The sequence below is a fragment of the Mastacembelus armatus genome, chromosome 12 (assembly GCF_900324485.2).
Source record: "Mastacembelus armatus chromosome 12, fMasArm1.2, whole genome shotgun sequence".
Lineage (NCBI taxonomy): Eukaryota > Metazoa > Chordata > Actinopteri > Synbranchiformes > Mastacembelidae > Mastacembelus > Mastacembelus armatus.
Window position 1 is genome coordinate 20,866,660 of NC_046644.1, and position 21,143 is coordinate 20,887,802.

The window sequence follows — 21,143 nt, forward strand, 5'->3', positions numbered from 1 at the left end:
TGGTCTAATGCCAACTAAAAAATAACTCATCACTTTCATGAGACTTAAATCATTGATTCCAGATTTCATGAATAACCTCCAGCAACTATTTTTTCCCAACCTGAGCAAAATTGTATTTTGATCCCCAGTGTTGTTCAGAACAGTTTGTTTCTCATTTGGGCCTGTTTTTACGTCGCAGTGAGAATCATTAAAACAGTCTGGTCCCTCACTGTGTTTCCCCAAGGCCCTGCCCACAGCGACGGAGCTAACGCTAGCTGAATTAGCTTTGTTTTTATAACTTTATTTTTGACGGTGAAGTTCCTGGAAAATAAATAAAATTACTGTAAATACTTTGACATTTAGTTATGATACCTGTGGTTTCACCCTGCAGCAGAGAATCTTGACCTCTGTCGGTGGAATGACACAATTTCTACACCTGTGCCAGGAAAAAGATGAAGTTCATTGCTTCTGTAAACTGTAAGGTACTAATAACTTCACAGGTTATCAAATACCACATGTCAGACATCTGGTAGAAACTTAATATGTAGAGGCAAGGCAAGTTTATTTATATAGCACAATTCATACATACATGAGGCTTGTCTAACATCATCAGGAAATGACTAAGGTTAAGGTATAGGCTTATTTATCAATAAACGTCATAGTGAGGTGGACCAAATATGGGCAGCTGTGGCAGGTCATGTGACTGTCACCGGTGGTCAAAGTAGACCATCTTTTTACTCAACATAAGAGTCTACATGAGGGTGAAGCCTACACAGCCCTAAACGGGTCACTGGTGGAGAGGTGGGCTGTGGTGGATGATCCTTGTCAGAAGTCAGTTTAGAGCATCAGGGAACTGGTTTTTGTTGCATTTAACATCAGCTTTAATGCTTAATCAGTTTTTGTGGAAGCTGCAAAATTGTCAGAATGATTTTTCAAATGAATGTCTTTAAATTCTAAATGAACTCTTCCTGTCTACCTGTTTCTGTGAAATCATGTGACCGCAGTCGACCTTCCTGCTGAGGGACTATAAAACCTTTGAACTGTTTCTGCCTCAGCAGTACAGAGCTCCCAGAATCCACAGGTAAGTTCACTTTGAAAGAGCAGCCATGAAATACTTTCAAAATTCAAGATCAGGATTTTAGACTTGAGATAAAGATTTAAAAGGAAATTGTCCCCTGATTGATAGTCGAACTTCTACTTTGCCCAAAGTTTATGTTGAAATGTTATTTTTAAAGCAGGATTGATACTGTTCCTCTCAATATGCCTAAGACTGTTCCTCAGCATGAAAGTAGTTTGTATTTTATATTTCTGAACATTTCAAATGTTTTGATTCAAGTAAAAATGTACATTAATCTAATCACTGATTATGACTTTTGTAATGTCTGATTTGTCTTTGATTGGTGATCTCTCATGTGGGACAACTCATTCTCTGGTTTACCTGACTGGTTAAAATGGCAGCAGTGGAAAAGTAGTCAATCTGTCAGTAATAGAAAATAGTGAGATAGAAGGAAACTCCACCCTGAGCCTTCAACAGACCTGTTGGCAGCAGCACAGGACACAGAGTGAGGGACAAACATGAAATCCAAACTAACAGAAACTGAGCCAACTTTAACGTGTGTCCAGTATGTCAGGGTGTAGGATCCACGGGCACAAATCTGAAGGAAGGACAGTATCAGCTGCAGATTTTCATTTTAGGTGGAGTCAGATGGGAATGAGGGATTTTTGTGCACTGTCAAGATCGAGCAGAGCCGCTGGGTTACTCATTACCTACAGTATCAGTCAGAGCACTTTCATTACTCAGCCGTCAGAGACGCCTTCAGACAGGTTTAAGTCTCCTTTTCTAAAAAGTAAGTCCAAGCCTAATGGACAATAATGAAAAAACACGAGCAGGGACTGAAAGGACGTCTGGTCGTTGATGGTTTTTAACATCTCTACTGTTGTTTCAGTCTGTTTTAAATTCTTTCATTTCTTCACTACGTCAGGCGGAGATCAGACTGCACCGACACCTCAGCGTGGAGCTCCCTGTGTCGGGCATCAGCATGGCAACGTGAGTAAGCACAGTAAAGACTCAAAATGCTCATCACACTGCTGCATTAGGTTGTGTGAGTTATGTGTTTCATGCAAACATCGTGATGATAAAACAGTAAAATAATTAGTGTTTAAAACAATATTTGTATAATATTGAACATCATCAAAAGCAGCAAAAAACCTTCCTCTAAGCTTCATATATACAGCCACATATCTGACAACGATCTTGTCTCAGGCCATGTCCTGGAGCTTAAAAAGCTCAGCCAGTGGCGACTGCTGGTCCTTGTGAATAAGACCTGGCCCTCCAGCCCTGCTGAGCTCCACACAGTCAAAAAGCTGCCATCAGGAACAACGTTATTCAAATACCGTCTGGTGCAATGCGACCTATGAGACATCCTAATAGCGCCGCCCATGATCACTAGACAGTGACAACGGTTTCCGCCCTGGGGGACACGTGGTTACTGCTGTTGGTGTCGGGTTTGAGTCTACCACAGGTCTTCCTATTTGCTGTCCACCCTTTCGAAAGCCCCTGCAAAAATGAAACTCTCGTCTCTGTCGTCTCCCCTCTGGCAGGCTATTATCTGATAAAACCCGCCCTTGCCGAACGGGTGCAGGAACTGCAGTAAACCAAAACAGTGTCCACCATCTATCACCTTTATACCTGTCATGTCTGATACAGGACCCCACAGCTGGGTTCAATCAGAATTACCAAAAGATTTTTGTCCCAACAAACAATAAGAACATATTCACTGTTTATTTTCTTAGATTTTATTTAATGTAGTGTATACAATACAAATATCCTGAACTGAAATTCTGCATGTTTATTGATCAGTTCTTACCTTTTTATTTCCAGGATCAGTAACAGCTCATCCAAATACAAGAACCTCATCTCCCAAAGTTCTCTGCTGCGTTCAGGTTCTCCAGCTGTCTACCAGCTGAGACCACAGGAACAGAAGTTTGGAACTCTGACCAGAAAAACTGTTGGTGAGAAAAATCAGAAGAAGACAAACAAAACCATCTTACTTGTTGGTGAAACAGGAGCAGGAAAATCTACTCTGATCAACAGTTTGTTCAGTTACACCATTGGAGTGAAGTTTGACCACAACATCTGGTTTGAGATCGTGGAGAGAGAAAACAGATGTCAGTCAGAAAGTCAGACATCAGATGTGATCGTGTACGAGATCTTTGGTTTTGAAGGTGAAACTCTGCCGTACTCTCTGACCATCATCGATACTCCTGGATTCAATAACACCAGAGGGATCGAACATGATGAGAGAGTCAAACAAAGGTTATTGGACTTGTTCCGCTCAGAGGACGGAGTTCATGAACTAAATGCAGTGGGTCTGGTGATGAAGGCCACTGATAATCGAGTGAGTGACCGACTGATGTACGTCTTCAACTCAGTGACGTCTCTGTTTGGAAAAGACCTGGAGAACAAGATCGTAGCTCTGATCACACACTCTGATGGAAGAACACCTCAAAATGCTCTTCAAGCTCTTGAAACTGCAAAAATTAATTGTGTCAGAAATGAGAAGAATCAGCCTGTTCACTTTCTGTTTGATAACTGTCAGCATGAAGAGAGAACAGACGAAGAAGAAAGCTACCTGAAAACTGCTGATAAAACAACAATGACAGGAATGAGTCAGTTCACTGACTTTGTGGAAAAAACGTCACCTCAAAAACTGGATAAAACTGTGAATGTTCTGAACAATCGCATCAGACTGACAGCCTGTATCCAAAACCTGCAGGACAGAATCAAGTTGATCGAACTCAAACAGACAGAAATCAAACAGACTCAGGAAGCTCTGAAGAAACATGAAGAAAAGATGAAGAAGAACAAGAAGTTCACAGTAGAAGTGGATGAGCCCTACAAAGATAAAGAGCCTATTGATGGTGGGATGTGGGGGTTGGTGTTTTATGAAGCAGCTCTCACCTGTTCTGTCTGTGAGGAGAACTGTCACTATCCTGGATGCACAATGGCCTGGATTCCTGGACACTGTGAGGTCATGAAAAAAGGTCGCTGTACTTCATGTAGTGGGAAGTGTCCTGTGTCAGCTCATGTTAAAGAAAAGTGGATCTATGTGACCAAGACCAGGAAAGTTGTGAAAACCTTAGAGGATGTGAAAGCAAAGTATGAAAAGAATAAAGCTGAAAGTGAGAAGAACCTGAGCCTGTTGGAAACTCTTGAAGAGATAATGGAAACACTGAAAACAGAGAAGAACCAGCTGCTTGAAGAGGCCTACCAACATGTTGTCAGTCTGGAGCAGATCGCTCTGAATGTGGATTCAGTGTCCACTTATGTCCACTTGGACTTCCTGATCCAGAGGATGAAGGAGAAAGGAGACACAGAGAAGGTCTGGAACCTGGAGGAGATGGAAAGGAGAGTGGATGAAGGAACCAGAGCAGGATTGCGGCACATGTTTGGCAAACAACTAAGAAATGAAGCGCGTGATCAGACAGTTGTGTAGAACATTATTAGCATTGTGTTACTAAACCAAAGCCACAGCACATTTTTGGACAGTTTTAACCACATAGCCCTTGTTTTCTATGTTGTTAGCAATTATCCTGCGTAACCTGGATAACAAAGCCTCCCCCTTTAGTGCAAGTAATGGAGTTTGGCAATGTTGTATTTTGTCATCTGTTCTTTTTAATCTCTATATTGACAGTTTGTCCAAGAACACTTGTAACACTGGATGCATGATTGGTGACAAACGAGTGAACCATCCTACGTATGCAGACCATGTAGCTGTTTTCAGTCTGAGCTGAAAATGACATTAAATAAAACAAGAGTGTGGTGTTGATCTCTCGCACCAAAGAGGATCTGACACTGAATTTCACAGTTTTAAAATTGGCAGGTAAAGATCTTAAAGTTTGTAATAAAGTAAAATGTCTTGGACGTTTTATTACTGATAATATTTACAGGCAGTGCTGCAAGACGTAAACAAAAGCAAACTTTCTTACTCACAGGTTTAGTACGTGTCCTGATCCTGTAGAATATATCCCTCCAAAGTGTTTTAGACACATCTGTGGGCGATCGTTTAGAAAGCAGTGTAATGATGCTTAAGAGCAGTTTGTGACCTCACAAACTGAGAAAACTCATGTATAAATGTATTTGTCATCTGGATAGATCTGAAATCGTTGATTATTTTGGCTCTGGCCAATATAATCTGGTATCTTTTTATTTGCAGATACTCTTTCAGTGTGTTTGTTTTTCCTCGTCTGGACTGAAGGTCTGCAATAAAATTATTCATTCATTATTTATTATTAATCATTAACATCACTATGTACAAGGGACGGTGTTGTATTTTTTGGTGTGTGGGCAGAATTACACAAACTTCTGTGGAAAAAGACAAAGACCTGTAGACTGGAACCTGAATCAGCTGAGGGTTTAATGAAGTGACAGAGTAGTTATGAAGTCAAGGTTTGCTTTTTAAGTTTCTTTTAATTAGCATGAGAAACTTTATTGTGCAGATTAACGTCACTGCTGAATCAGTTTTCTCCACATTTGGTCTTACAGTTATAAGAAAGTCCTGCTTCCAGACATAAATCAGGGGCAGGAAAAACTGAATTTCTTGAAGTCATTGAAACAGTCAAAAGCTCCAGGCGAAGTGCAGCTTTATGGAACCAGGACAGTGACCTTTGAACTGAAAACAAAATCAGAACTGAAAAGAAAACCTTTGCCACTGACACAAGCACTAACACTGACAATAATTAAAGGCTTCTCAGGTTTTGGTGATGTCAGTGTTTTCAATGCCACAGGCTTTTTTTTTCAGCCTCAGGTTTCTGTCACAGTTTTGGCGTGGAGGGCAGGGCTCTAGGGGCGGGGCTAAGAAGAGCATGATCACTACATAGAGAGAACATCTGGCTCCACACAGCTGTCCAGGCCGACGGCTCTCATGACCCAAAACCTGCGGTAAATGGCTTCATGAGCTCAGCTGGAGCTCCCAGTCAGTGGTTTTTAACTAACCAGCTTAGCTTAATGATGTTCTCCTGGTTTGGCAGAGGTCTGCTGGAGCAGGTGCTGAAGTTAGCATTTATCTTAACGCTAGGCCTTAGCTAGGTAGCCAGTTAGCTAACAGGTGGTTGATCGTTAAGTCCTGTGGTGACTTTTTGCTTCAGTCCAGGGGCCAGTGTGGCTGCTGCACAAGGCCTTATCAATGAGCTGCAGCTCCAGAGCACCAGAGTTGATGCTCAGGGTCGGTGCTCGTCGATTCTGCTGCTCATGACATGGCTGCTGCTGTGGACGTGGTCCAGCGGACCTCTGACCAAACCAGTATAGCATTATTAAGCAGGACAGAGACAGACTTGGTGTTTGGGAGCTGCAGCTGAATCCATGCTGGTCTACAGCTATGTTAGGCAGCCAGAGTCGTCCATGGGGATCCGCTTAATCATGTAAGGCAGGAGTCTCCAAGTCCAGTTCTGGAGGGCCACTGTCCTGCTTGTTTTCCAACTATCCCTGTCCTACCAACTACTGATTACCTGGATCAGGTGTGTTCAGCCAATCAGAACCTGCAAGAATAGTTGGATAGTTGGAAAAGAAGCAGGACAGTGGGCCTTGAGGACTGGAGTTGGCAACCCCTGATGTAAAAGAACCACACTACTGTCTGTGAATATGGTTTAGATATCCACAATGACACTAGTACAAACTGAAAAAAACACAAACCTGAGATTTTAACTATTTCCCAAAGTTCAACTGTCACTGTCCTGGCTCCATAATGCGAATAAAGCGAAAACAAAACACGTGACTGTAACCGGAAGTTGGATATCTGCAGCGCTGAGTCAGCTGGACCAAACCGGAAGGACAACAAACAGCAGCGCGCAGGCGCAGCAGTAGCCTGGGCTCGCGCTGCTACAAACAAACTTTATTTAACTTTGATGAAACGTTTTTGTTTTTGTCAGTTTTCGCGGAAAAGTGAAGAGACACAGGTGCGTTAGAGGACAGGTGAAACAGCACGAGCCACAGCGGAGCGTGAGACCCACTCAACGCGGAAGTCCTGGAACTCAGTTATGAAAGTAATTTAACAAAATAAAGTTTAATTAATTTTATCTCAACAGCGGTTCGACCTACACGACTGATATTTACGCCATCTGGTAGGAAAAACTATTGCAAATATTTTCTATTTTCTCTTTTTATACACCAAATATATTCATGCAGAGGACTTTACTTTATAACCTCCTTTGAACGTTCATTGAAACACATGAGCTTCAAGGTGTGTCAGTTCATCTGAAGTTTCTTTCTGTAGAAATGTCGGAATCAGGTTATTTCCGGTCAAATGTGTCAGTTTTCATGTTTGTGTGAGTTAAATGTTTAATATATTACTCAGTTTTACCTATAAAATAGAGGATCCTGCAGGATTCTTAAAATAATCCTCTTTTCAATTTATGCAGATAGAATACCTGTTCCAGGCAGGACACTTTACCTGTGAATCCTCAGGCTTAAAGGGCACCTGGCTGCAGACAATATGGAGCCCTGCTGACCGTGGCAGGAAGTTGTTACCTTGACAGGTTTAGGGTTGGCGTTGGGCTAACCCGAACCCTACTTCTGGAAAAAGTTGGTGGCTCCTGAATCCTGGTGGCCAGAATCTGCCATCTTGCCTGCAGACTATTTTTAATTTTGTCTTTGACGATCAGTGTTTTATTGATCCACACCTGGTTCCAGGTTAATTGACTGATCAGGTGACCCAAGTTGTTTTTCTCTCTAGTCTTGGTCAGTGATGAAGAGGAGCCGGGTGCTAGCGGTGCTGGTGGGTGCAATCTTCTGCGTGGCAGTCATGTCACTGTACCGCATGCTGGAACTGATGCAGGGGGCGGAGCCTCGGCATAGTTGGGACACACCTGCCATACAGGTGGATGAAGTGAGTCAAACAACAAAAATGTAGGAAACATGTAGGACTGATTCTTGTTCCTGATCTTTTCTTAGTAAGTCACTGAAAGGTCACAAAAATGTAAAATATATTTTTTTAAATTAAACACTTTCATTAATATTTAATTATTATTGTTATTCTAAAAATAATGAGACAACTATAAAACAATAGTTATTAAGGCGAATCCTGTCTGGCTGTAGGACCTCTCTCAACTCCAGCACAAGATCGACAGGTTGGAGCATCTTCTTAAAGACAACAACCAGCTGGTTGCGATGCTGCGTGACTCTGTGCTCCACAACAAAGCATCATGGGAAACAGGGAGGAGAGGGGGAGGGACAAATGTGAGCCTTGACTCCGCCCATGGGCTGCCTGGCTGCCGATTGGCTGAAGATATAAAAGATGGAACTGATGGAGTGCAGGTAAGCTGAGCACGCTAACAGCTGTTTGTCAGTATTATTTCTGTATTATTGGATCTTCAGGAAGGTAATTTAAGAAAATACTAGAAGTGGGATTTTTGTCTAAATATCGAAAGTTTAGGTTTGTAATCTTTGTAAAAATATGTTTTTGTAGAAAAGTGAAGTAAGAGTGATTGTTAATTAAACCAATAAATGTAGGTGAAAATATATGAGGATATTTGGGTTGTCTGTTTGATGTTTGAAATAATCTTTCTGAACTGGACTAGATCCTGGTGTTTCCTCTGGAGCCGGTCTCGGGTGTCACCCATTGTCTGCGTGCCAGCTCTGAGCCAGTGTTTTATGTGATTTTACAGAACCTCCTCAAAAACAATATTTTTAAAACATTTTGCATGTTACAGATATCAGGAATATCAGGGAACACAAGCTGCTTTAATGTTGATTGTTGATGTTATTTTTTTAAATTATTTACCACTTTGTGTTGTTTTTGAAAAACCTCTATAATAAAAACATAGAAAATGGGAAATAAAAGATGTTTTTAAAAACATGACTCTGGGGTAGACGACAGTAATTAATTAAAGAACTTTTTGTGTCATTGTCATGTAAGTTCATGAAGGAAGAAAGAAAGTGCTTCATACATGTGTATGTGTTTGTGTGTTTGTCTTACAGCTGCTGGATGTTTATGACCTCCTGCCCTTTGATAACCCTGACGGAGGTGCCTGGAAACAGGGCTTTGAGATTCATTACCATGGCAACGAGTGGGACAAACAGCCACTGGAGCTCTTCCTGGTTCCTCATTCACACAATGACCCAGGTCAGAACCTGCAACACACCCAAAGTTCATAAGAGGAAGTGATGAGTTCTCTTGGCTGAGGGAAACGTGTGTATGTTTCAGGCTGGGTGAAGACGTTCGACAGTTACTACCAGGATCAGACCAAACACATCCTGAACAACATGCTGCTCAAGCTGAGCGAGGACCACAGGTAATGTCACACTGTCCATCACCACTTGCCCTCCCATGTCCAGTGAACAGACCCTCAGACTAGATCTGGTCCACCCGCATATGTGGTCTTAGATCCGATTCCTATCCGATGTGTGAGTGTGCGAACTTCGTCAGAACGGTCAGATCAGAATCCATGTGGTTGTTTTAACGTCTCAGTCCTCTGCACATATCGCCTGTCGTCATCACGGAGCGGAAAAAATCTGCATGAGCAACAATCATTGAAAAACTGAAACTTGTCCAGATTTAAAAAGATTTTAAAAATGTGACATTAGTTTAGTCTCACTGATTACGTCTGAGAACTTCAGTGTCCAGGTGAAGTTATCTTGACGCTGAGTCTTCGTCAGACCTAAGAAGCTGCTTGGATGAGTGGTGAGAAGTTTCGACCCAACAAGAAGAGTCCAGTTGACTCAGCTTCTACATCTCACACATTTAACGTGGCTGACACTCGTTTTCGCTCAAGGTTTTTGTTTTGTTTCTGTTTTCATTCTATGCTAAAGAACACGGTCAGGTTTTCTCAGTTTAAAGAAAGCAAGTACACTGGTGTAAATGATTTCCTGACATGAACTGACTGGAGGTTTCCTGCTGATCAGGAGGAAGATGATCTGGGCAGAAATCAGTTATTTCTCCAAATGGTGGAATGAGATCGACAAGCAGAAGAGAGAAATGGTCAAACGGTAAATTTGTATTTTCTTATCTCGTTTCTGTTTCTGTGCAGATTTCTAGAGATTTGATGCACAAAACATGGAACTTCTGAACAAATAAAAAAATGGGTTCATGAATCAAACCTGTAAGAACAAATTAAAGTGGACATTTGGTTTTCAAAAGATAAGTTTACCCCTGTGCATTTTATTTCACATCTGAAAACTGTTCTCCCCTCTCATGTTTTTTTATTTTCCTTTATGCTTTTTGCTATTGGATTTAATGGTGTAAATATTTTTTAACTATTGTTGGTGGTTATTTTTCTGATACTTATTTTCTATTTTACATTACTTTTTTGATGTCACATTAATATTCTCATGTTTTTTTTAAAGTAAATATCTCTTTTGTTTGTACTGTTTCCTGTCCTGTGATTGGCCAGCCTGGTGGAGGCGGGGCAGTTGGAGCTGGTGACGGGTGGATGGGTGATGGCGGACGAAGCCAACTCTCATTACTTTGCTATGCTGGATCAGCTGATTGAGGGACACCAGTGGCTGCAGAAACACCTGGGTTCGTGTCTTTTACGTGTAAAATCTGCGTGTGCGTATTTATGTGTTTTCAAAACATATACTGACACATACACTTTATTGCTGTGAACAGGGGTAAAGCCGCGCAGTGGCTGGGCAGTGGATCCATTTGGCCACTCCCCTTCTATGACCTACCTGTTAAAAGGGGCGGGGCTTAGCAACATGGTCATCCAACGCATCCACTACGCTGTGAAGAAACACTTCTCCCAGCAACAAACACTGGAGTTTCTATGGCGACAGAGCTGGGGTGAGTGAGGGTGAGAAACAATGAGACTGAATTCAGGGAAAAGGAAATTTAAAGGAATATTAAATAACACACTTCTTTACTCCGCCCACTTCCAATGTCAGACTCCTCCCCTCACAACGACATTACATGTCACATGATGCCATTCTACAGCTACGATGTACCGCACACGTGTGGTCCGAATCCGGCAGTCTGCTGTCAATTCGACTTTCATCGGCTGCCAGGAAGGCGGGTCTTCTGTCCATGGAGGATACCGCCACAGCCAATCACAGAGCAGAACATCAAGGAGAGGTAACCAGGGGCGGGGCCAAATATAAAACTCACAGTAGCTTAACCTTTAAATTTTAATACTTGTCTTTTGATGATTGTTAATTCCAACTGAAACAAGTAAATTGTGTAGTTTATTCTGAAGAATTTAAATAATTTTAATGTAATTATGGTTCTTTTTTAATTTTCACTCTCATTATTTCATTTTTTTCATTTTAAACTTTTAGGATCTTTCGTTGAGAGGTTATAAACTTTAAACTGCTTCAGGTTGTTGTACCACCATCAATAAATTATATTATTTGACAGCTTAGAAACCACCTTCCTGTTCATTTTTCACCTTCCTGTTTCAGTGTTGTTGTTTTTTTATCTTTTTATATGATCAGTTCTGTCTAGATGCGACATTTTGATTGATCAATACTGATACTGATCTTCTTAGAGCCCTCCTCCTGTTGGATCAGTACCGCCAGAAGTCTCGTCTCTTTCGTTCTCCGGTTCTTCTCGTTCCTCTCGGAGACGACTTTCGATACGTCGAGTCGAGTGAGTGGGACGCTCAATTCAGTAACTACCAGAAACTGTTCGACTATTTCAACCAGCATCCAGAGCTCCACATCAAGGTGAGCACCAGACACTGGTGTGGGGGCAGGCATGAAGGTGGGAAACAGTGGTGTCCAGAGAGCGTTTAAACAAGGACTTACCTGTACGTTGTTCTTCTGTGCTTTCAGGCTCGCTTTGGGACTCTGTCAGATTACTTTGAGGCTCTTCATCGGCATCAGAAGGCAACAGGAATGAATCTGCCGACACTTCGTGGCGACTTCTTCACGTATGCCGACCGGGATGACCATTACTGGAGCGGATACTTCACCTCCAGACCATTTTACAAACGGCTCGACAGAGCACTGGAGGCAACGCTCAGGTACTGTTAAATGTGTTTCAGGTACATTAAGAATTAATCAATAATTGGCTTATTTTCATTTGTTTATATAGTTTTGTGTTGAAGTATTCATGCAGTGTATTTTAATGTAAATTTTCTATTTGGATCTTACATATTTTAAAATTTACGATCCCTTAAATTTTATTTTTAAGTTTCCATGAACTGTTTTATCTCCCACAGAGCGACAGAAATCCTCTTCAGCCTGACACTGGCTGAAATGCGACGTTTCCGTGGCGACAGTCGCCTGGTTCCGGATTATCCTGCACCTGAACACTTCAGGGGTCTGGTAGCGGGGAGGCGGAGCCTGGCGCTGTTCCAGCACCATGACGCCGTCACTGGCACCGCCCGCGACCCCGTGATGGTTGACTACGGTACCAGGTGACTACTTCCTGTTAGCATGTTGTAATGTAAGAACATTACCATGATCAGCTAGAAGTTGGGAACACATGCTAAAAACTGCGTGTTAGCTTAACTCAGCATAAGTGTCACATTTTGAACTGCTTAATCTTTAGCATTAGCATGTTTTTTGTATTGTTTCCATGCTCTCTATCGAAGGACGGCGTTGTCACCGGCAACAGTCGCAGGTACCACTTTTAGTGCGGGCACTTAGCGTTTAGCATTAGCCTTCCATCATATCCATTCATTTAGCATCAACGTTTAACATTAATTTCCCATCACTCTCATTGAATAGACATCATTGTCATCATACTTTTGTAGTGGATATAGTGGGAGTTTTTTGTTTCCAGATTTTTACTGTAAATGGGTGGTTTCATCTTGTTTCTTGTGTAAAGTCAATATTTAAATGTGAAAATTATAGTAATAAAAAATTAATGAAACAGCTGTAATTGTAAACAAAGGAAATAAAAGGAGAAACGAGAGAACCCTTCAGTCTTTGAGCTAAAACAAATGTTATTTTACAGGTTGTTTCACGCTATTCTCAGCCTGCGTCACGTGTTGCAGAGCTCTGCCCACTGGCTGCTCCTAGTGGACAAAACCCAGTACCACCATGACCAATCGAAACCCTTCCTGCAAATGGTGAAATTTGATTCCATCGTTTTTACAGTTGTGAATAAAATTATTTTACTCATTAAATATGTTTCAAATAGTCAATAAAAACAATTTAGTAAGATTAAAATTATGAAAAAGATTTAGACAGTAGGAAACAATAATTAAGGACTTTTTAAATGTAATATGTTTTCAGGATGATGTGTTCTCGGCTCACGATGCACTGCCTCAGAAGACACCTCTCACACTCAGTCACGAGCCCAGGTAAGAGGGCAGGGCTTAAATACTGAAGAGGTGGAGTTGAAATTGGTTATTTTACACTGCATGCATTTTTGTTTATTGTGCCTGTCACAAAGTTTTATTCCTGTTTTAGGTCACTGATCATTTTTAACCCGACGGAGCAGCTCCGTTCATCAGTCATCAACATAGTCGTCGACTCTCCAGACGCTCATGTCGTTGATGCTGAAACTGGTCACACACTGGCTGCACAGATATCTGCAGTCTGGGTGGAGCCGAGCAGAGCATCCACAGAAGCTTTCCAGGCAGGGAACAGATCAATAATCAGTTTATTTAGCATCTTGAAAACTTCACAGCTTTTCCTTCATGTTTCATCCCTGTAGCTCTCCTTTGTGGCTCAACTTCCTCCTCTGTCGCTAGTCGTGTATCATGTGACCAAAGCATCAGTTGGCTCCACCCACCGGGCTCGGTACACCTTTCGTCATCATGGCAACCCTCTTACAATCCATGCAGAACAGTTCGATGTGTCACACCTTAAAGGGCCTGAGGCCAGCGCCCCCTTGTCTCTTAGCAACAAACATGTTCACATATGGAGTTCCCCGGAAACTGGTCTGCTTCAGGTCAGACACTTCAAATTAAAAGTCTCTCCAGGGACCATATTTCACTGTGAAATATGAAAAAACAAATACAAAATATAAATGACAAGAAAACAGTCGACAGCTACATTTTAGTGCACAGTGAAACAAAATGTTCTTTCAGGAACCATGGTGATCATAAAGACAATAAAACTAACTAATAAAATGGATGTGAGAGATTTAAATGTGACATTATGCAGATCAATAATTTATAAATTGATAATGTGCAATATTTTTGGTTATCAGCCAAAAAAAATATAAAAAATAAAATAACATTTTAGGTTTTATGTTTGAATTGTAATTTACAGATATAACATATTCATTGTTATTATAACCATTTATTATTACTTGGAATATGAGTTTTATTACAATTTTATTAAAACTTTTATTGTCTAATTCAGAAGCTCCGTCTGCAGTCTGGGTTGGTCCGCCAGGTCCAAGTTCAGTTCCTATGGTATGGAACCAGAACTGGAATGAACCAAGACAAAAGCGGCGCCTACCTGTTCCTGCCTGGGGAAGAGGGGGCCCAGGTAAGGCTGGGACCAGACTCTAGACCAGGAATAAGGGTCTCTGTTTTTCTCTGATTCTTCTTTGGTTCATTGTGAATGTTGTCCTCCCCCACAGCCCTACTCGTTCTCAGAACCCCCCCTGGTCCGGGTCTCCAGAGGTCCAGTCTTCTCTGACATTACTTCGTGTTTCCAACACTTCACACACACGGTCCGACTGTATCACCTGGACGGTATCAAGCTCAGATTAATTATTTCTCTTTTACAGTTAAACATAAAAGTCAATGCAGACAAACTTGGGGCGTATATGTCTGATTTCTATTTTGTATTTTATTTTCTTGAAATGTCATTCTAATTAATTTTCATTTGACTAATTAACACACAATTTCACAATTAAAGTCTGTTTCTGTGTCCCAGGGTATGTTGGGAAATCTCTGGAGATTTCCAACACAGTAGACATCAGATCAGAGGTCAACCGTGAGCTGGTAATGCGGTTTGTTACCGACGTCGCCAATGGCAACCGCTTCTATACTGACCTTAATGGATTCCAGGTTCTTATTGTTTCATCACATGTACAGCTGCTCCTCCCACCTGTCTGATAGTGGTTATTGACGACTAATTATTGACTGTTGATTGGGTGCAGATGCAGCAGCGGCGGACCCTGCCGAAGCTACCCCTGCAGGCGAACTTTTACCCGATGACCTCAGCATCCTTCCTTCAGGACTCGTCATCCCGTCTGTCACTTCTGTCAGCGCAGAGCCAAGCTGCCGCTGCACTCAGGCCAGGTGAGTATAGTCTACCTGCACTTACCTAGTCCATGTTTTACTTCAGTGAGTTTTATATCAAGTCTACAGATTTGAATATTTCATTGATTCATTTTACAGGTTGATGTTTTTCTGTTTATAACAATAATTATACTTTGTACTTTTTCATGTGTGAAACTCTGTTAATACAATAAACTGCAGCGAAACACCTTCACACAAACAGTAAATGCACTGTAAAACACCATTGTACTTCCTGGTTGCCAGTTGATCTTGTCAATGTGTTGACCTCTGACCCTTCCAGGTGAGCTAGAGGTGGTGTTGGACCGGCGGCTGCAGCAGGATGATAACCGTGGCCTCGGTCAGGGTGTCACCGACAACAAGCTGACAAGAAGTCTCTACCACCTACTGCTGGAGGACAGGAGGAGTGGGGCCCAGGTGAGGGGAGGGCAGTTTGGGGAGCTTGGGGGCGAGGCTGTCTGCAAACATTTCTGAAGTGTTAAACCTCCACGTGTGGTTTTTATTATGTTTTTTGTCTTAAATTTTCCATCTTTCTTCTTTGTATCCTCTCATTTTTGACTAGTTACTCATTTTGTTCTTTCTGGTATTTTTTAAAATTAATTAATTTTTTTTTTTGCAGAAAGTGGGAGGAGCTTCCGTTGAACACTTGTCACTGGTTGCTCACCTGACCTCGCTCTTCATTTCCCACCCGCCAATTACGATGGTCACCCCAAGCAACAGCCAGGTGCCAAAGCTCCAGCCCTTCCTGCCGCTGAGCTCGTCACTGCCATGCGATATTCACCTACTGAACCTGAGGACACTTGAGGACTCACAGGTGAGAGCAACACCTGGAACATTCTTGAGTTCTTGACTTAAGTTGTTAGCAGTGTCTCAGAATAGCAGGCTTAGTGATTGGATAAGTTTTGTTGCATCTTTGGAGTTGTAGTAAAGTGAATGTAAAAAAAATATATAAAAATTATGTTATACAGGAAACTGAAAGTCCCTCCCAGGAAGTGGCTCTCCTACTCCACAGGAAGGGCTTTGACTGTAGCTCCGCCCCTGAGCCTGCACCATCATGCACATGGAGCACACACGAGGAGGTCCACACAACACAGCTTTTTTTTTCATTTCATTTAGACACTATTTAATTATTTTTGGGTTTTTAACTATATACTGCATTTTTTACATTTTTAAAAATGAAAAAAAAATTTACTTTATTTCTATTAAATTTTATTATTTTTCATTTTAATGTTAGTATTTTAAAAAAAGGATGTAAAATTCTTACTTTTAAAATGTTCACTCTGACTTTATTTCCTGTTGGCTTTCTGTGTGTTTCCAGGTGAATCTGGACGACCTTTTCTCCCCTCTTCAGTTTCGCTCAGTTCGGCGTTCGGGTCTCACTCTGCTACGGGATGACGACGAGCCAGAATCCCTTTGGCATCATCGGTCACCACGCATCACGCGTCTGCGGCCAATGGAAATTAGTGCTTTTCGTGTGGAGATAGACTGAAAAATAAGAACAAACTTAACATTAGAATTTTGTCACTTTTGCCAGAAATTGTAGCAGCTGCAAAAATGTTGCACAGGACACGAAGTAACCAATCAGAAAACTCAATGGCAATAAACCATATGGGTGGGAAAAAGACAAAACATTAAAGACAAAAAAACAAAACTTGAAAAATAAAGACGATGAGAACGAAACAGGGGCAGTTAACATTTAAAAGAAAAATCGAATAAGCTGATAAACTAAGCTCTGAAATATTATCAGTAAATAATTCATCTTAAAGATGAAAATGAAAAAATGGACTTGGAGCTGAGCTTTAATGCTGGGAAAAAAAATGAATACAGCAAGGATGAAAGTATCACTGAAAAATAAAATCGGATCATTTTTCATTTCATTTTGAAAACGGTCAACAAAATGACATTTACATACAAGTGCAGCAATCAGTCAATTTATCATAAATGAAATATTTTCATAATTGATAGACATTTTGAGCATTTTTTTCAAAGTGAATTCCTTCTGGTTTAGTTTTTCAATGACAAACTGACAATCTTTCAGTAAAACACAAACAATGGGTAAAAACAGGCCAGGTCAAAGGTTAATGCAAAAACACAATGACTACACTGAAATTTATGTCTTTTGAGGAAGGGGTTGCTATGGCAACAAAAAGGGACCAGTTGAATTGTTAGCTCATTGTTCAGTTTGTAAATGAGCGTTTCCATGGCGACCGCAGTTTGAAAACCTGTTGCTGCTGTGATGTTTTTGTTTTCAATGTCGTCTTTTTCTGTTTTATATATGAATGTGGAATTGTGGGTAAATTGTGGCTGGATTGATTTTATCTTAATCTGTTGATCATTTTTAATTTGTATGTTTATGTAATTTTGTGTTAAACTTTGTTCAGGAATGTTTGTAAAATGTACATATTAGATTTTTTTTTGTAATTTTGCTGTGATGAGAAAGTTCAGGGAAATTGTGGTAAATTTTTAAATCTGGGTATTTTTTTAAATTTAGAAATGATATTTTCTGTTAACGTGTATTTCTGCTAAATATATGTAGAAGATGGTTTTATTGCAAAAATAAAATATTTAATTTTCCTTCTATTTGACAAAGTTGCTTCAAAAGCAGTTTCAGTTTATGTTTTGCAGTTGCTGGTTTGGTTAAATAATTCCTTCCATCTTTCATGGGACGCATCTCTGAAAGCTAATTCAAACCTTCCATCCATGTACTACATAACTGCTGATCTGAGCTCAGCCTGAGCAGCAGTTCAGTGGGTCCGGCCTCTGTGGGAATTGGCTCGGGTCCTGGAAATGCAACATCTGGGTCTAATGCTCATCTGGGCAGATGGTGACTCCTGGAGGAAGGTGACTGGGAGGAACCTGCACAGGTGCTGCTGTGGAGGTCAGGTAGCAAACACAGACGTAGACACACATACACCTCAATGTCAGAACCTGTCAGGTTTGGAGTATGTCTGTGGAGATTCTCAGTCGTCCAGGTCAAATTATCTAGAGGTTGAGTCATTGAAACTGGACCTCTAGTTTTTAGGTCGAAAAACCTTTTTTCCTTTTCGACCTAAAAACTAGAAGTCACGACTCAGCCTCTAAATATGTCAGATCTGGAGTTTCCCTCCAGTCGAGGTGGAACCATACTCTGCTTTGGTTCATAATTGGGACCTGATGTGTTTGTTGAATAAAACGTCAGTGCCTGGTGAGAAATGACTACCATAATAATAATAACAATAATATAACTGTCCATCCACACTGTCACATCACAAATGCTGTTACACAGTCATGTCTCACTATAATTGTGAGGACATTCCCTAAGTCTAAAACCAAGTCCAAAAATAATTAGTGGGTGTGAGGACTGGCCAAAATGTCCTCGTAAGAACGGTATTATCAGAGTAAAACGTGTCCACACAACCATACAAAGACGTCTACGCCCGCCCCACGACAAAGTCACGTGATCGGTCTATGTGACGTCAGATCAGCTGACTGCAGTCACCAGAAGAACAGTCGAGTCGTCCATCGACCTTGTTTGGTGAATTTCTCCGGTTTTGCTCTGTTTCGTCGCCGCTGTCCGCAGCCTTTCTGAGCCGCCATGGCGAGCCAGTCTCAGGGGATCCAGCAGCTGCTGCAGGCCGAGAAGAGAGCGGCCGAGAAGGTGGCCGAGGCCCGCAAACGTGAGTAGGACCGACGGCCTGCGGGCCCGCGTCGGGTCGTGAGCTGGTTCAGACGGTAACGGGGAATCCCGGTGTCCATGAGAAACTAGTTGTTAGAAACACGTTAATGGATGAAAATCAAAGAACAACAAGATGCAGGAGGAGGCGGAAACTCGGACAAAGCGACGGGTCGAAAAATGTCGGTATTTCTTCTTCTGAGTTAAACTCAGACTCAAAGCAGAGACAGGAGTCCTGCACGGGCCGTAGACCTCAGGTCCAGGTCCAGGTCCAGGTCCTGCCGAAAGCGTGTTTTCACCTTGAACTGAAAGTCGTGACAGGTTACACGACAACACGTCGGTCTGCTTGCAAAGAAACAGTCCATCACAAAGTGGTCGACATTTGAATGGGCGGTGGTTTTTCAGTAAATGTTAAAGTAGTGAAGTAAAATGCAAATGTTGACTGTAACTGTAGTAGAAAATGTGTGTGAATTCTTTGAAAACTTTGTGTAAACATGTGTTATAACCTTTTCTAAGGCCTATCTGTAATTGTCAGCCATAGCTGGTATGAGTCAGGTGATCCCATCACGTGATAGTCACAGCAAGGACAGGTGATTAACATGAACTATCTCTGCAGGTAAGAACCGCCGTCTGAAGCAGGCGAAGGAAGAAGCTCAGGCCGAGATCGAGCAGTATCGGCTGCAGAGGGAGAAAGAGTTTAAAACCAAAGAGGCTGCTGTACGTTTTCACTTCACTTCCTCTTTTAAACTTTGATTTTCACAATTTTCTCACTGGTTCGTTTCACTGTGGGTGTTTGAGTTCACCCCCCTTACGCTTTTATTTGTAATAGATTAGACCAAACTTTACCAATTATTGATAATAATTTATGTTATTCCTAATTTGATCGTTTTTTACGGCTAAATGTAAATAATCTGCATTAGTTTTTTTTTTTTTTTTTTTTACATATTCCTGACTTTTCTATATTATTTCTCATCTTAAATTTGTAAAATGTCTTCTGTCCCTCCCCCCAGGCTCTCGGTTCCCATGGTAACAGTGCAGTGGAGGTGGACCGTGACACGGCTGACCGGATGGGGCGTATCCAGGCCAGTTACCGTGGCAACCGGGAGGCGGTTCTGGGCGAGCTGCTGCGACGTGTCTGTGACATCCAGCCGGAGTTTCACACCAACTACCGCGTAGCTGGGTGAAGGGGCGGGGCATGGGTCACATGAGGGCGGTGTCAAGACCACAGGGGGCGGGGCAAATAGAAGAGACATGACATCAGCAACTTCAGCTTCGTCAACCGAAACCTTCATAGTGTAGTGAATTATTGTTTCAACTCAAGATGTTGGCAAATTTTCAGACTTTTATTTTGAAGGTGCAAAGTTCATTTCTTCCTGTTTTCCTGCACCAAAGGATGAGACGATAAATAAATGTCTGTGTTGCTGTGCTGATCTTAATGAAATATTTATATATATCTGAATTAAATATTTGTGTTTTGTTTCCTGGGGTTTTTCCCTTTGCTGTTGTTGTTCCTTCCATTGAGAAAGTCAGCCGATCAGGTGTCAGTTAAAAGGAAGATGAAACTAAATGAAATCAGATATGACGAGTGGATTGGCTGTTTCTCCGAACTCTTCTCCAATCAGGAGCCAGAACTTGATGCTGCTCCTTAACCTGATTGGCTGAAGGGCATGACAACCCTTTTATTGTGAAGTGTTTGTAAAATTCCACAGTTGTGTGTTGCTTCCTGTGTGTGACCATCTGACTGTTAATGTTTGTGAAGAAAATATTGAAATAAATGTTGATTGGCTGAAGCTGTGTGATACTGCTCTGTGATTGGTTGTGAGTTTGTAGAAATCAGCTAATGGTCAGCAGATGAAACAGTAGCACAGGATGAAATATTAGTGTTGCTATCACAGCACCTGCGCTAACACCTTCCTGTAGACACCAGCTGTGTCTGTGTAAGATGTCAAAGGGATTCTCATGGTACCCGATGTCCTAGGCCAAGGGTAACCAACTCTGGCGCTTGATTAACACTCCCTTGTTTGTTCTCCTATCTCTGCCCTGTCCATTTCAGCTAATTAGAAGCTGGAATATACTGTCTCAGATGTGGGGGAAGGCAGAGTGAATTGCTACCTCCCAGCTTCTGAGTGGCTGAATTGTCTAGTCTCTTCCTGTCCACAATCGAGATGCTGTTGCCCAAGCAGACCACTCAAAAGTCTTGGATCAATCCTCTTTACTCACTCTCATCGTTGTTTTAGAAGAGGCCAACGATCTCGGAGAACTTTTGTGGGGAACAGTTCAGTGAGCTCTATATTTTGTTCGTTTAGTTTTCGGGGACAAGACATTAAACGTTGCACGTACACAACCAACGCTATGTACATAGAGGATATAGCAT

The 21,143-nt window shown here is 41.6% G+C and overlaps 3 protein-coding genes across 7 annotated transcripts; all 3 read left to right on the plus strand.

The window, feature by feature from the left end:
* Positions 1-1,027: 1,027 nt before the first annotated feature.
* Positions 1,028-4,881, plus strand: LOC113124169 (uncharacterized). The gene is made up of 3 exons (XM_026296653.2): positions 1,028-1,060; positions 1,962-2,026; positions 2,861-4,881. The coding sequence occupies exons 2-3, from the start codon at positions 2,019-2,021 to the stop codon at positions 4,473-4,475; spliced, it is 1,623 nt and encodes a 540-aa protein (XP_026152438.1). The 5' UTR covers positions 1,028-1,060; positions 1,962-2,018; the 3' UTR covers positions 4,476-4,881.
* Positions 4,882-6,796: 1,915 nt separating this feature from the next.
* man2a1 (mannosidase, alpha, class 2A, member 1) lies at positions 6,797-17,702 on the plus strand. Of its 5 annotated transcripts, none has more exons than XM_026297523.1 (25): positions 6,797-7,098; positions 7,396-7,558; positions 7,710-7,862; positions 8,072-8,290; positions 8,954-9,098; positions 9,180-9,267; positions 9,878-9,961; positions 10,366-10,493; positions 10,584-10,757; positions 10,859-11,045; positions 11,458-11,635; positions 11,744-11,934; positions 12,133-12,330; positions 12,873-12,987; positions 13,154-13,221; positions 13,331-13,499; positions 13,578-13,814; positions 14,231-14,359; positions 14,454-14,568; positions 14,753-14,886; positions 14,979-15,120; positions 15,401-15,534; positions 15,737-15,931; positions 16,086-16,196; positions 16,436-17,702. In XM_026297523.1, the coding sequence occupies exons 3-25, from the start codon at positions 7,722-7,724 to the stop codon at positions 16,604-16,606; spliced, it is 3,453 nt and encodes a 1,150-aa protein (XP_026153308.1). In that variant the 5' UTR covers positions 6,797-7,098; positions 7,396-7,558; positions 7,710-7,721; the 3' UTR covers positions 16,607-17,702. The 5 variants fall into 5 exon arrangements, with proteins under 5 accessions (XP_026153308.1, XP_026153311.1, XP_026153309.1 ...); XM_026297526.1 differs by having other exon boundaries at positions 6,797-7,020; XM_026297525.1 differs by lacking the exon at positions 6,797-7,098 and adding an exon at positions 7,287-7,302.
* Positions 17,703-18,562: 860 nt separating this feature from the next.
* atp6v1g1 (ATPase H+ transporting V1 subunit G1) lies at positions 18,563-20,559 on the plus strand. The gene is made up of 3 exons (XM_026297498.2): positions 18,563-18,773; positions 19,386-19,486; positions 19,780-20,559. The coding sequence occupies exons 1-3, from the start codon at positions 18,692-18,694 to the stop codon at positions 19,951-19,953; spliced, it is 357 nt and encodes a 118-aa protein (XP_026153283.1). The 5' UTR covers positions 18,563-18,691; the 3' UTR covers positions 19,954-20,559.
* The last annotated feature ends 584 nt before the right edge of the window (positions 20,560-21,143 follow it).